General features: G+C 39.4%; 1 protein-coding gene across 1 annotated transcript in view; it reads left to right on the top strand.

Moving 5' to 3' along the window:
- Window positions 1-2,934, top strand: part of leo1 (LEO1 homolog, Paf1/RNA polymerase II complex component) — a 39,101-nt gene extending 36,167 nt beyond the window's left edge. Inside the window, exons 11-12 of the mRNA XM_063066530.1 lie at window positions 840-937; window positions 2,696-2,934. Of these exons, the coding sequence (XP_062922600.1) occupies window positions 840-937; window positions 2,696-2,797 (200 nt within the window). The 3' untranslated portion in view covers window positions 2,798-2,934. The remainder of the gene's footprint in view (window positions 1-839; window positions 938-2,695) is intronic.
- Window positions 2,935-12,839: the final 9,905 nt, after the last annotated feature.

Below are 12,839 nucleotides of genomic sequence, written 5' to 3'. Positions count from 1 at the left end.
CTCCACTAAGTCCTTCTTGCGAAATTTGCTCGTTATATGTAAACTCAGTGACCTGGCTGATATAACTAGTTTTCCGGCATATCCAGTTTGAAGTTAATCTCTGTGGAGAATATCAGGAGGACGTTAGATTAAGCAGCTGTTAGAGATTGAACGGGGTACGGGGACCTTGGATCAAATATTTAAGTGAAAAGGGTAAGGATACTTCCAACAGTTAGACTGTCGCAGAGAGCTGATGCAATCAGTGGTGTGAGGTAGTTTTCAGGTCAGTGGAGAGACAGTTTTGTTCCAGGAAGGCTCCAAAGGTCTAGTATGGGAGACAACAAAGGGGCGGTATTTGATTTAGATTTGAAGATGAACAATGGACCAAAAAGCAAATTGAGTTTCATTTACAAAACCATTGTAAAAGCAGCTTGTTTAAAGTGAGCAATGGAACTTCATCCAGGAAAAACGAAGGGGAGATGACCGAAATAAAGAAATAGCAGTTTAGATAAACAGGAAGCACATCAAAAAAGCAGAACAATGGATTTTAGTGTAGGAATTCAGTAGGTAACTTCAGATAAACATTGAGAAATAGGGACAGCAGAGAAGATAGGAGGTAGTCCAGGTGTACAGCACAGTCCTCATGGTAGAAGTGTTTATTCAGAAATGCACTTTTGTGATTAGTACTAGATAATGTTGAATTTCAGTTTTGTTTCATATACTGTTAATACGAGCCAGCAAATACTAAATTTTAAATTACACTTTGTTATTGGAGTTACATTTCTTTGTCATCATATTTACAAATATCAATGAGTGTTATAAATATCTAGTTTAATATGGACGTGTTCAATCTATTTCAGAGGAGCGCGCCCGTATTTATTCCTCAGACAGTGATGAAGGGTCTGATGATGACAAAGCACAGAGGCTCTTGAAAGCCAAGAAGCTTGACAGTGATGAGGTTTGTATGGAGAAATGGCATGGGGTATTCTAATTTTAAAATGCAACTATAAATAGTTACTGCAGATTTATTTTTTAGAGTAAGGCAATTATTATCCATCTTCATTGATTGAAGACTGCTTTTTAATTTTAAATATTGATCAAGAGCTTGCCATCTTTGATTAGGGTTTTACATTTAGACCATTCAGAGTTTTGCAGATAAAATCCAAATGGTTAAAATTAAATGAAAATGTATTAAGTGACCTCACTTGATGTGTAACATTTATTTAGATGAAGCTTCATGAAGAAGCATTTAATATATTTGTCAGTTTATTTATTAATGCAACACATATGATACAAAATCGTGTACTGCGCGGAATACTTGAAGTTGTACTTTAAGACGTAATGAGACTCACTCATTATGGAAAACAAATCTGTGTGTGGACCATTCAATATTCATACAGCTAAGCTGGGTTAGGTTTTGAGCCTGTTCTCTGATAGTTGTAATTAGAATTGATCTATTTTGGTAAGGAGGGAGGGGAATTACTTTTTATTCAGTACTTTATACAGTATTTCTCTATAAGACGCTGTTTTCTGCCTGAACAGACAATATTAGTTTTCAGTAAGTGGCTGAGCCATCTCTTTCTGTGTAGTTATGGAGCTGGTGAGAAGATGATAGTAGGAAATGAAATGGATATAAATTGTGAAATGTAATGTTTTAATAGCATTTTAAATTTGGATCTTAAAGAAATTATCCATTGTTTATGATAATTTTAACAAAATTAAATGCTGAATTTGCTATTTAATCTGGAAGTTCAATTTTTAATTCATCTTGATCATATTAAATAGTTAATTATTTAACTATTTAAATGTGATCAGAATTAACCAAAATCATTGATTAAATAGTTACTTATTTCATTATTGAATTGTATCAAGGATGTATTCAGATAAAAAAATCTAAGGCCTTCTACCTGCTATGTACCCCTATTTGTTTTGTTGGAAATCTGGGAGCCAGCTGAGTTGATACTTCTAAGTATCTAACAAGGACTACAAACTAATTTTTGAGATTTCCTAGAGGGACAGTGTCCAACATGTGTAATGAATATCAGTACAGTGGCTAAATAGTGCAAGGCTGAATTAGGCAGCAAGCAATTTTACCATATATTTTTAAGGATTTTGTTTCTTTCATCTTTCAACATGCAGTACCAAAAGAAAATCCTTGACCATCGAAACACTCTTACTAGATACAGTCAAGCTGTGGAAATCCTGATGGTTTCGCATCTGGCTCATTAGCCCTGACTGAGAGTTGGAGTAAGCGATATGTGCAGTCAGAGTTGGGTGTTGAGAGTACAGCCAGGGCTAGCATCTGGACTGTAGGCTGGAGCTTGAGTTGTGGTCTAGAGCACCAGAGGGTCAGATACCTAGGCAGGATTGTTACTAGTCTGGAAATGTTTCTACATTTCTTACTCTTGGTAAACTCAGCAGGTTCACTGGAACGTGTACCATACCATTGTCTAAAATGTTAAAGTGAAATAAAAGTGTGCTTTGGTTATAATAATCCTATAGTTCTGAAAATCTGCCAGTACAGTTCCACCAGTGTTGTGGATTATCAGAGTTTCACTGCTGTTCTTGTAATGTACTTTATGATTCATATCAATGACTTAGAAAATACTTTATACCACCTATCAATACAAATAAATATTTTAGCAGCTTGTATGATTCATTTTTATCTATCTTTTTTCCAAACCCTACTCTTTCTACCCCTCTCCCTAAATATTAGGAAACTGAAAATTCTGGAAAGAGAAAAGCCGAAAATGATGACAAAGGTTCCAACAAACGAGCAAAGAAATATGTGATTAGTGATGAAGAGGAAGATGAGTAAGATTGCCTGAGTCAAATGGCTTTTGTCAGCAGACATTAACTTGTACAGTTATTTTGTAAGTAGCTATGTTGTCTGATTTTTGATTTTGGATAATTTTGGTAATAATTTGTAATTTGTTGGTTCATGTATGTACCAAGACACAAAAATTAAATCTTTTGTATAAAAATATATTTTTGATGATCTTTCTTTTGGTTATTGAAGTAAAGGTTATGCCTTACAATTTTAGAAGCGAGTCAGGACTGCCAGTTAAAACAAATGACAGATCAACTGTACCTTCCATGCTTCCTTATAGATTTACCTAAGGACATCAGAGGTAGGAACAGGAGGAGATCAAACCACTTCTTAAGTCTGCTCTGCCAATTGGTAAATTGAGGTTTGATCAGATCTTGGTCTATCCTGCGTAATGCTCAATGTGGTTATGATTTTGTTTCCTCTATCAGTTATAGATACATACATGCTGCAGTTATTCAAATTACCAGCTGATTCTCTCTAAAATTGCTAAGGAAACTAGGGACCAACAGACTGCGGGTGCTGGAACCTGGAGCAGAAATCAAACTGCTGGAGGGAAATGGACATTCAGTGTTTTGGGTCTAGACCCTTCATCTGAACCAGACTTGACCCAAAGTGTCAACTGTCCATTTCCCTCTGTAATGTTGCCTGAATTGCTGAGTTTGTCCAGTGTTTTTAGCTTTTCCCTACAGATTTCCTTGTTTTCTATTCTTTCTTTCCCCTCAGTCTTTTCTACTCGGTCTTTGGTTATTGAAGTAAAAACTATCCCTTACAATTTTTACAAGTCTTGTCCTACTCTTGTCTGATTTTTTTTCCTCCCACTGTCTCATCACATTGATTTAAAAAAATGAATATAAAATAGTATATGTTGGAAGAACATTCCAACTGTTAACTCTGGCAGGGTTTGTAGGACATTACTTCCTATAGTGTGAAACCCAATAGCATGATTGGCAGTGATGCTTCACTACCAGATGAGCTCAATGCCTTCAATGCCCGCTTTGAAAGGGAGAATAGAACTACAGCTGTGAAGATTCCTGCTGCACCCGGTGATGCTTTCTCGGAGGCTGTCTTTCAGGAGGTTGAACACTCGCAAGGCAGCAGGGCCCGATAGAGTACCTGGTAAGACTCTGAAAACTTGTGCCTACCAACTGGCTGGAGTATTTAAGGACATTTTCGACCTCTCACTGCTGTGGTTGGAAGTTCCCACCTGCTTCAAAAAGGCCAGAATTATACCAGGGCCTAAGAAGAGTAGTGTGAGCTTCCTTAATGACCAGTAGCACTTACATCTACAGTGGTGAAATGCTTTGAGAGGTTGGTCATGGCCAAAATCAAGTCCCGCCGCAGCAAAGGACCTGGTCCCACTGTAATATGCCTATCGCCACAATAGGTCTACGGCATATACAAACGTAATGACCCTTCACATGGCCTTAGATCACCTGGACAGTACCCATGTCAGGATGCTGTTCATTGACTATAACTCAGCTTTAATGCCATCATTCCCACAGTCCTGATTGATAAGCTACAGAACCTGGGCCTCTGTATCTCCCTCTGCAATTAGATTCTTGACTTCCCAATTGGAAGACCACAATCTGTGCGGATTGGTGATAATATCTCCTCCTTGCTGGTTATCAATACTGCAACACCTCGGGTGTGTGCTTGGCCCACTGCTCTATTCCCACTATACCCATGACTATGTGGTTTGGTATAGCTCAAATGCAATCTATAAATCTGCTTATAAATTCTGCCATTGTTGGCAGTATTTTGGATGAAAATGAGAGGGACTCGATAGTTAGAGGTGCAGATAGGAGGTTCTGTGGTTGTGACAGAGAATCCAGGATGGTTTGTTGCCTCCCAGGTGCCAGGGTCAAGGATGTCTCTGATCGATTGCATGACATTCTGAAGTGGGAGGGTGATCAGCCAGATGTCGTGGTGCACATCGGTACCAATGACATAGCAAGGAAGAGTGAGGAGGTCCTGGAAAGTGAGTATAGAGAGCTTGGTAGGAAGTTGAAAAGCAGGACCTCGAGGGTGGTAATCTCAGGATTGCTACCTGTGCTACATGCCAGTGAGGGTAGGAATAGGATGCTCTGGAGGATGAACAAGTGGCTGAGGAACTGGTGTAGGGAGCAGGGTTTCAGATTTCAGGATAATTGGGACCTCTTCTGGAGCAGGTGGGACCTGTACAAGAGAGACGGGCTACACTTGAACTACAGGGGGACCAATATCCTTTCAGGGAGGTTTGTTAATGCTATTGGGGGGGCTTTAAACTAGATTTGCAGGGGGATGGGAACCACAGTACCAGAGCTGACAGTGTGGCTGGGGTGAAAATAAATGATGTTAAAAGTTCAAGCAAATCCACTAATAGAAAGGTTGTGAGTGGTGGTAAAAATCTTCTGAGGTGTATATATTTCAATGCTAGGAGTATTGCGGGGAAGGCGGATGAGTTGAGGGCGTGGATTGACACGTGGAATTATGACGTTGTAGCAATTAGTGAAACTTGGCTACAGAAGGGGCAGGACTGGCAGCTTAATATTCCAGGGTTCCGTTGTTTCAGATGTGATCGAGGCAGAGGAATGAAAGGTGGTGGAGTTGCATTGCTTGTTAGGGAAAATATTACAGCAGTGCTCAGGCAGGACAGAATAGAGGGCTTGTCTACTGAGTCCTTGTGGGTGGAGCTGAGAAACAGGAAAGGTATGGCCACTTTAGTGGGATTGTATTGCAGACCACCCAATAGTCAAAGAGAATCGGAAGTGCAAATCTGCAGAGAGATAGCAGGCAACTGCAGGAAACATAAAGTTGTGGTGGTAGGGGATTTTAATTTTCCATATATTGATTGGGTCTCCCATACTGTTAGGGGTCTAGATGGTTTAGAGTTTGTAAAATGTGTTCAGGAAAGTTTTCTAAATCAATATATAGAGGGACCAACTAGAGGGGATGCAATATTGGATCTCCTGTTAGGAAACGAGTTAGGACAAGTGACAGAAGTCTGTGTAGGGGAGCACTTTGGTTCCAGTGATCATAACACCATTAGTTTCAACTTGATCATGGACAAGGATAGATCTGGTCCTAGGGTTGAGGTTCTTAAATGGAAGAAGGCCAAATTTGAAGAAATGAGAAAGGATCTAAAAAGCGTGGATTGGGACAGGTTGTTCTCTGGCATGGATGTGATTGGTAGTTGGGAAGCCTTCAAAGCAGAAATTTTGAGAGTGCAGAATTTGTATGTTCCTGTCAGGATTAAAGGCAAGGTGAATAGGAATAAGGAACCTTGGTTCTCAAGGGATATTGCAACTCTGATAAAGAAGAAGAGGGAGTTGTATGACGTGTATAGGAAGCAGGGAGTAAATAAGGTGCTTGAGGAGTATAAGAAGTGCAAGAAAATACTTAAGAAAGAAATCAGGAGGGCTAAAAGAAGACATGAGGTTGCCTTGGCAGTCAAAGTGAAGGATAATCCAAAGAGCATTTACAGGTATATTAAGAGCAATAGGATTGTAAGGGATAACATTGGTCCTCTTGAAGATCAGAGTGGTCGGCTATGTGCAGAACCAAAGGAAATGGGGGAGATCTTAAGTAGGTTTTTTGCATCTGTGTTTACTAAGGAAACTGGCATGAAGTCTGTGGAATTAAGGGAAACAAGTAGTGAGATCATGGAAACTGTACAGATCGAAAAGGAGAAGGTCCTTGCTGTCTTGAGGAAAGTTAAAGTGGATAAATCCCCGGGACCTGACAGGGTGTTCCCTCGGACCTTGAAGGAGACTAGTGTTGAAATTGCAGGGGCCCTGGCTGAAATATTTTAAATGTCGCTGTCTACAGGTGAGGTGCCGGAGGATTGGAGAGTGGCTCATGTTGTTCCGTGGTTTAAAAAAGGATCGAAAGGTAATCTGGGAAATTATAGGCCAGTAAGTTTAACGTCGGTAGTAGGTAAGTTATTGGAGGGAGTACTAAGAGACAGAATCTACAAGCATTTGGATAGACTGGGACTTATTAGGGAGAGTCAACATGGCTTTATGTGTGGTTGGTCATGTTTGACCAATCTATTGGAGTTTTTCGAGGAGGTTACCAGGAAAGTGGATGAAGGGAAGGTAGTGGATATTGTCTACATGGACTTCAGTAAGGCCTTTGACAAGGTCCCGCATGGGAGGTTAGTTAGGAAAATTCAATCGCTAGGTATACATGGAGAGGTGGTAAATTGGATTAGACATTGGCTCGATGGAAGAAGCCAAAGAATGTTGGTAGAGAATTGCTTCTCTGAGTGGAGGCCTGTGACTAGTGGTGTGCCACAGGGATCTGCTGGGTCCATTGTTATTTGTCATCTATATCAATGATCTGGATGATTATGTGGTAAATTGGATCAGCAAGTTTGCTGATGATACAAAGATTGGAGGTGTAGTAGACAGTGAAGAAGGTTTTCAGAGCCTGCAGAGGGACTTGGACCAGCTGGAAAAATGGGCTAAAAAATGGCAGATGGAGTTTAATACTGACAAGTGTGAGGTATTGCACGTTGGAAGGACAAACCAACGTAGAACATACAGGGTTAATGGTAAGGCACTGAGGAGTACAGTGGAACAGAGGGATCTGGGAATACAGATACAAAATTCCCTAAAAGTGGCGTCACAGGTAGATAGGGTCGTAAAGAGAGCTTTTGGTACATTGGCCTTTATTAATCGAAGTATTGAGTATAAGAGCTGGAATGTTATGATGAGGTTGTATAAGGCATTGGTGAGGCCGAATCTGGAGTATTGTGTTCAGTTTTGGTCACCAAATTACAGGAAGGATATAAAAAAGGTTGAAAGAGTGCAGAGAAGGTTTACAAGGATGTTGCCGGGACTTGAGAAACTCAGTTACAGAGAAAGGTTGAATAGGTTGAGACTTTATTCCATGGAGCGTAGAAGAATGAGGGGAGATTTGATAGAGGTATAAAATTATGATGGGTATAGATAGAGTGAATGCAAGCAGGCTTTTTCCACCGAGGCAAGGGGAGAAAAAAACCAGAGGACATGGGTTTAGGGTGAGGGGGGAAAAGTTTAAAGGGAACATTGGGGGGGCTTCTTCACACAGAGAGTGGTGGGAGTATGGAATGAGCTGCCAGACGAGGTGGTAAATGCGGGTTCTTTTTTAACATTTAAGAATAAATTGGACAGATGCATGGATGGGAGGTGTATGGAGGGATATGGTCTGTGTGCAGGTCAGTGGGACTAGGCAGAAAATGGTTCAGCACAGCCAAGAAGGGCCAAAAGGCCTGTTTCTGTGCTGTACTTTCTATGGTTTCTATGGTGTACAAGAGCGAGATATACCAGCTAGTTGAGTGGTGTCGCAGGAACAACCTTGCACTCACTGCCAGTAAAACAATAGAGCTGATTGTGGACTTCAGGAAGGGTAGGACAAGGGATTATGAACCAATCCTCTTAGAGTTTCAGAAGTGGAGAGAGTGAGCAATTTCAAGTTCCTGGGTGTCAAGGCCTCTGAGGATCAAACATATTGATGTAGCTATAAAGAAGGCAAAACAGTGGCTATATTTTATTTGGTGTTTGAAGAGATTCAATTTGTCACCTAAAATACTCACAAAACTTCTATAGGTGTACCGTGGAGAGCATTCTGACAGGGTGCATTGCTGTCTGGTGTGGGGGGCTACTGCACAGGACTTAAAAGAAGCTACAGAAAGTTGTAAAATTAGCTCCGTCTTGGGTACTAGCCTCCATAGTATCCAAGACATCTTCAAGTACCGGTGTCTCAGAAAGGCAATGTCCATTATTAAAGACCTCCATCACCCAAGACATGCCCTCTTCTCGTTGTTATCGTTGGGAAGAAGATACAGAAGCCTGAAGGCACACACTCAGCGATTCAGGAACAGCTTCTTCCCCTCTGCCATCCGATTCCTAAATGGACATTGAACCCATGAAAACTACCTCACATTTTTTATATATGTTATTTCTGTTTTGTGCTATTTTTAATCAAGGTACATTTTATTGTCAAAGTATGCATGTACAATACAACTCTGGTATTTGTCTTCTCCAGATAGCCATGAAATAGCCATGAAAAAGTAAAAGAATCAAAGCTTGCAGACCCCAGAATCCCCCACCCCTCCCATAGAAAAAAACACAACAATAACAATCCCTGACCTGCTCCCCACAGGAAAAAAACAGCAATAATACAATCCTGCCCCCCTCCCCTGCAGAGAAAAAAAGCAACCAACCCCCTTACTTGCAAAAAAGAACAACAACAGTAGCATCAAAACCCCCTATTCCCCCCCTCCATACTCACAAACAAAGAATTTACAGATCACCCACCCTCCAATCGGCCTCAAGAAAAAAACGCCCAAGGACTGAAGGAGACCAATATAAAGTACAGTCCAATCACATAAATCTTAGAAAATCGAACAGTCCTTCCGTGACTCAGAACTCATGCCTGGTCTGAACAGTGGCCTCCATTGGGAGCAATCACTGACTGGTCTGAATGCCACCATCGATATTAGATTATATATCTATTTAATATGCATATATATACTTACTGTGATTGATTTGGTTATTTACTTTATTCTTTCCATATTACATATTGCATTGTACTGCTACTGCTAAGTTAACATTTCTGGTGGTAATAAACCAGATTCTGATACTGATTATTGTGTGAGAGATTTCAAAAGTGTAACCAAAGAGATTATAGTAATTGGATTTGGTAATCCAAACAACTAGCCTCCATGAAAGTGCAATAAAATGTGAATGGAATCCAAATGATTGAAATGATACAGTGCTTTAGGCCTGTTTGCAACTAAAGTACTGTGTTCATGATACATATATGTGACTTCATATCTGTAGAAACATGTTCCTTTCATCTGTGAGAGTATGTATTTAGGTGATTCCATTATTGAATATGGCATTAAATATATAATTAGCACAAAAATGTTGATGAACTTTAGAGGATTTTAACCTTTTCACTTTAAATCATTCACTTAATGACCGTGTTTTATGATAGACATGACTATAAGTTGGTTATTTTTATTTGCAGTTTATAAAACAGATTTGTTCAACTAGGTTTACTGTTTTCAAAGTATAAATTTGACTGAAAATTATGTTTAATTAGGCACGAATGATGTTGTTTCACGCAATAAGTCTGCATATTTATCAGGGTTATGTTCTCCACATTCCAGTATTAGTAATGGAGTTTTAAAAGGTAGATTCGAAAGGGGTGACCAACCTTCAAGATTTGCAAATAAATATGGAAATTCTGATGTTTTGGAGAATAGAACGCATCTAGTGTGACCTCAAATGAATCTTTTTTTTTACTGTACTTTTGGGGCAATTGGGTCAAGTGAGATTATTTTTAACTAAGCATTGCATTAATAGTTTACCAACATTTCAGCAATCTCTTCATATGCTTTCCTAAACTGCAATATAACTCTTGTACTTGTATTGCTCTTGGAATGGTATTAAGCAAGGAATTACAACACCGTGAACAAACCGCGGAAGATGACGGATTGGCAGAAAACATGTTGGTTCAGATGGTGCCACTTTGATGTTTCCACAATGTTAATTGCAGTCCTAGGTAGTAAACCTTTGCTTTGACATCAGGCAAGGCTTTAAAAAGTTGTTGGACAAATGTGCTTTTAGTTGATACAGTAGGGACTTGGCTTTACCATCAGCAAGCCTCTTGAGTTGCTAATATTCCTCCAGTACTTGTAGTTGATTGAGCAGCTGTGAACTGTCAGGGCATGAGCTGTTCCTCTCAGTAATCAGACTGTGCTTTTTTTAACAATGTTCTTAATCAAGCTAGTCTAGTTAAACTGGTATTATTCTATCTGTGCTGAAATTGCTGTCCCCTTGACTTTCGTTTAAAATGTGTAGTTACCTACAGTACCTTTGACGCTAAGTCAAGGAAGAATTTGTTTATGCAAATAATACTGAAGGCAAATTTGTTTCTTAACATGTCTGAGCTATGCAGTGAATATTATGTATGGTTCATATGGAAATGAAAGTTTTTTTTAATTGTGTTTTGTCATGGTGGCAAAGAAGAACCTATTTGATTCTCTGATAATTGCTTGTGATAAAATTGAACCTGCAGTAGTGATAATAATGGTGGAGCCTCACAACCACCCTGACTCCTGGTGGATGGTAAAACATACAGGGTGAATCATCTTCTTAAACCCTTTACCCTGCCGACAAAAGCTCACTGGAGTCCTTGGCTCTGGGCCAGTCTTCCAAATTCTCCCCTGGTAAAGCCTGTCAAAGATCCTGCCTCTCCCAGAAATGAGGCCTTTGGAGCTTCTGTTGCCGTTTCTGCAACACTGGGCTTTTATGGGATGGAGTTGCTAACCCTATAATCGGCTCTCCTCCTTTCACAGCCAGGCTTGGGACCATCAATGGTGGAGTCTGGATAACTGTAGCTCGCCGATTATACTTTCAAGATGTTCTAAACTAATCTACTTTACTTTAGGGATTATAATGAAATTACCCAAACATCCTACCGGTCTCCCAATTTGAATCCGTTAGAGTAAATTATCAACAAATACAGAGGGCAGATGCTTAAGGTTTCACTTTTTTGGGAAGTATGTTGTAACCCTTAAACCATGAATATTCTGATGAGTATTTTAAAAATCGGTTACTGTAAAACAAATCATAGTATAACAATGAATCAAAAATCAGATCAAGCCATTTTTATTACTTTTTAATAGAAAAATAGTATCAAAAAACTAATTATTCTGACATGTAACTGACAGATTCATTGGACCTGAATACTCACGTGTGACATATAACAATAATATAGACCAAAGATTCAGGTAACATTATATGGTTTTATTTCAGTTCTACTTTCATTGATTTTTGTAGATGCCTTGGTATCAATTGAATGCCAGAACTGGAAAGGGGTTGCAGCATTTACTTGTTCTATTGTTACAATAAGAACAAAAGGATAGTTTTAGTATAGTTATACACAGTTTTTTATTGATTACCTTTGTTTAAAAAAATGTACAGTAACAATAGATCCTACTGTGCCAGTCAACCTAGTAGGCACAATAATAGACTGTAAATATGTATGAGAAAGTATTTGTAAAGAAGCACAGGATTTGCATTCCACCAGCTTATGAAACAGGGCATGCTAGAATGCCAACAGACTGTGTCATCATGCCCATTAAAGTACAAAGATTCTCTGTTCTGTAGGTCACACTCATTACACTCATGACTACTTTCCTCAGCTGTCTGTGACCTTGAGATTTCTAAGTTCATTAGCTCCCTTTTAAAAATAGATTGGGATAAATATCAGCAAGCTTCATGTGATCTGTGGAACAAATGTGGAAGTAGAGAACCTTCCAACCTTCCTCGTGAGTTTTTTTTCTAGATGTCAAACAGGATGAGGTTACTTTTACTGGCAGGTTCTTGACCCAGGCAGTAACTAGCCTGGTTGGAAGTGATGGGTGAAATGCCTCTTCTATGCCATGAATTATCTGTAAGTGGAGTTTGTGCAGAAACTACAAATGTATCATTTATTGTATTGTATGATTGCCAGAGTTAACATCAGTGTTTCAACAGCCATATAGGCTTGTCGGTGTTTATAATTTAGTTTGTTGAATATTTAGCCAGGAATATATACTCAGTGGCCACTTTATTAGCTAGGCGTGGAATCCAGTGTTGTCTTCTGCTGCGGTAGCCCATCCACTTTAAGGTTCAATGTGTTATACATTCAGAGATGGTCTTTTGATGTGGTTATTTGAGTTAGTGTCATTTTGAACCAGCTTGGCCATTCTCCTCTAACATCTCATTAACCAGATGTTTTCACACACAGAACTGCCACTCACCGGATGTTATTTTGTTTTTTTCCACACCATTCTCTGTAAACTCTAGAAACTGTTGTGCATGAAAATCCCAGGAGATCAGCAGTTTCTGAGATACTCAAACCACCCTGTCAGGTGCCAACAATCATTCCATGGTCAAAGTCTCATTTCTTCCCCGTGCTGATATTTGGTCTGAATAATAACTGAACTTGAAGGGTTTTGTCCTTTTATGCTTTGAGTTGCTGCCACATGATTGGCTAATTAGATATTTGCAGA

Source organism: Mobula hypostoma, chromosome 13, assembly GCF_963921235.1.
Source record: "Mobula hypostoma chromosome 13, sMobHyp1.1, whole genome shotgun sequence".
In the NCBI taxonomy this organism is placed as follows: domain Eukaryota; kingdom Metazoa; phylum Chordata; class Chondrichthyes; order Myliobatiformes; family Myliobatidae; genus Mobula; species Mobula hypostoma.
Note: the sequence above shows the minus strand (reverse complement) of the source record. Positions and strands in the feature narration are given on the sequence as shown.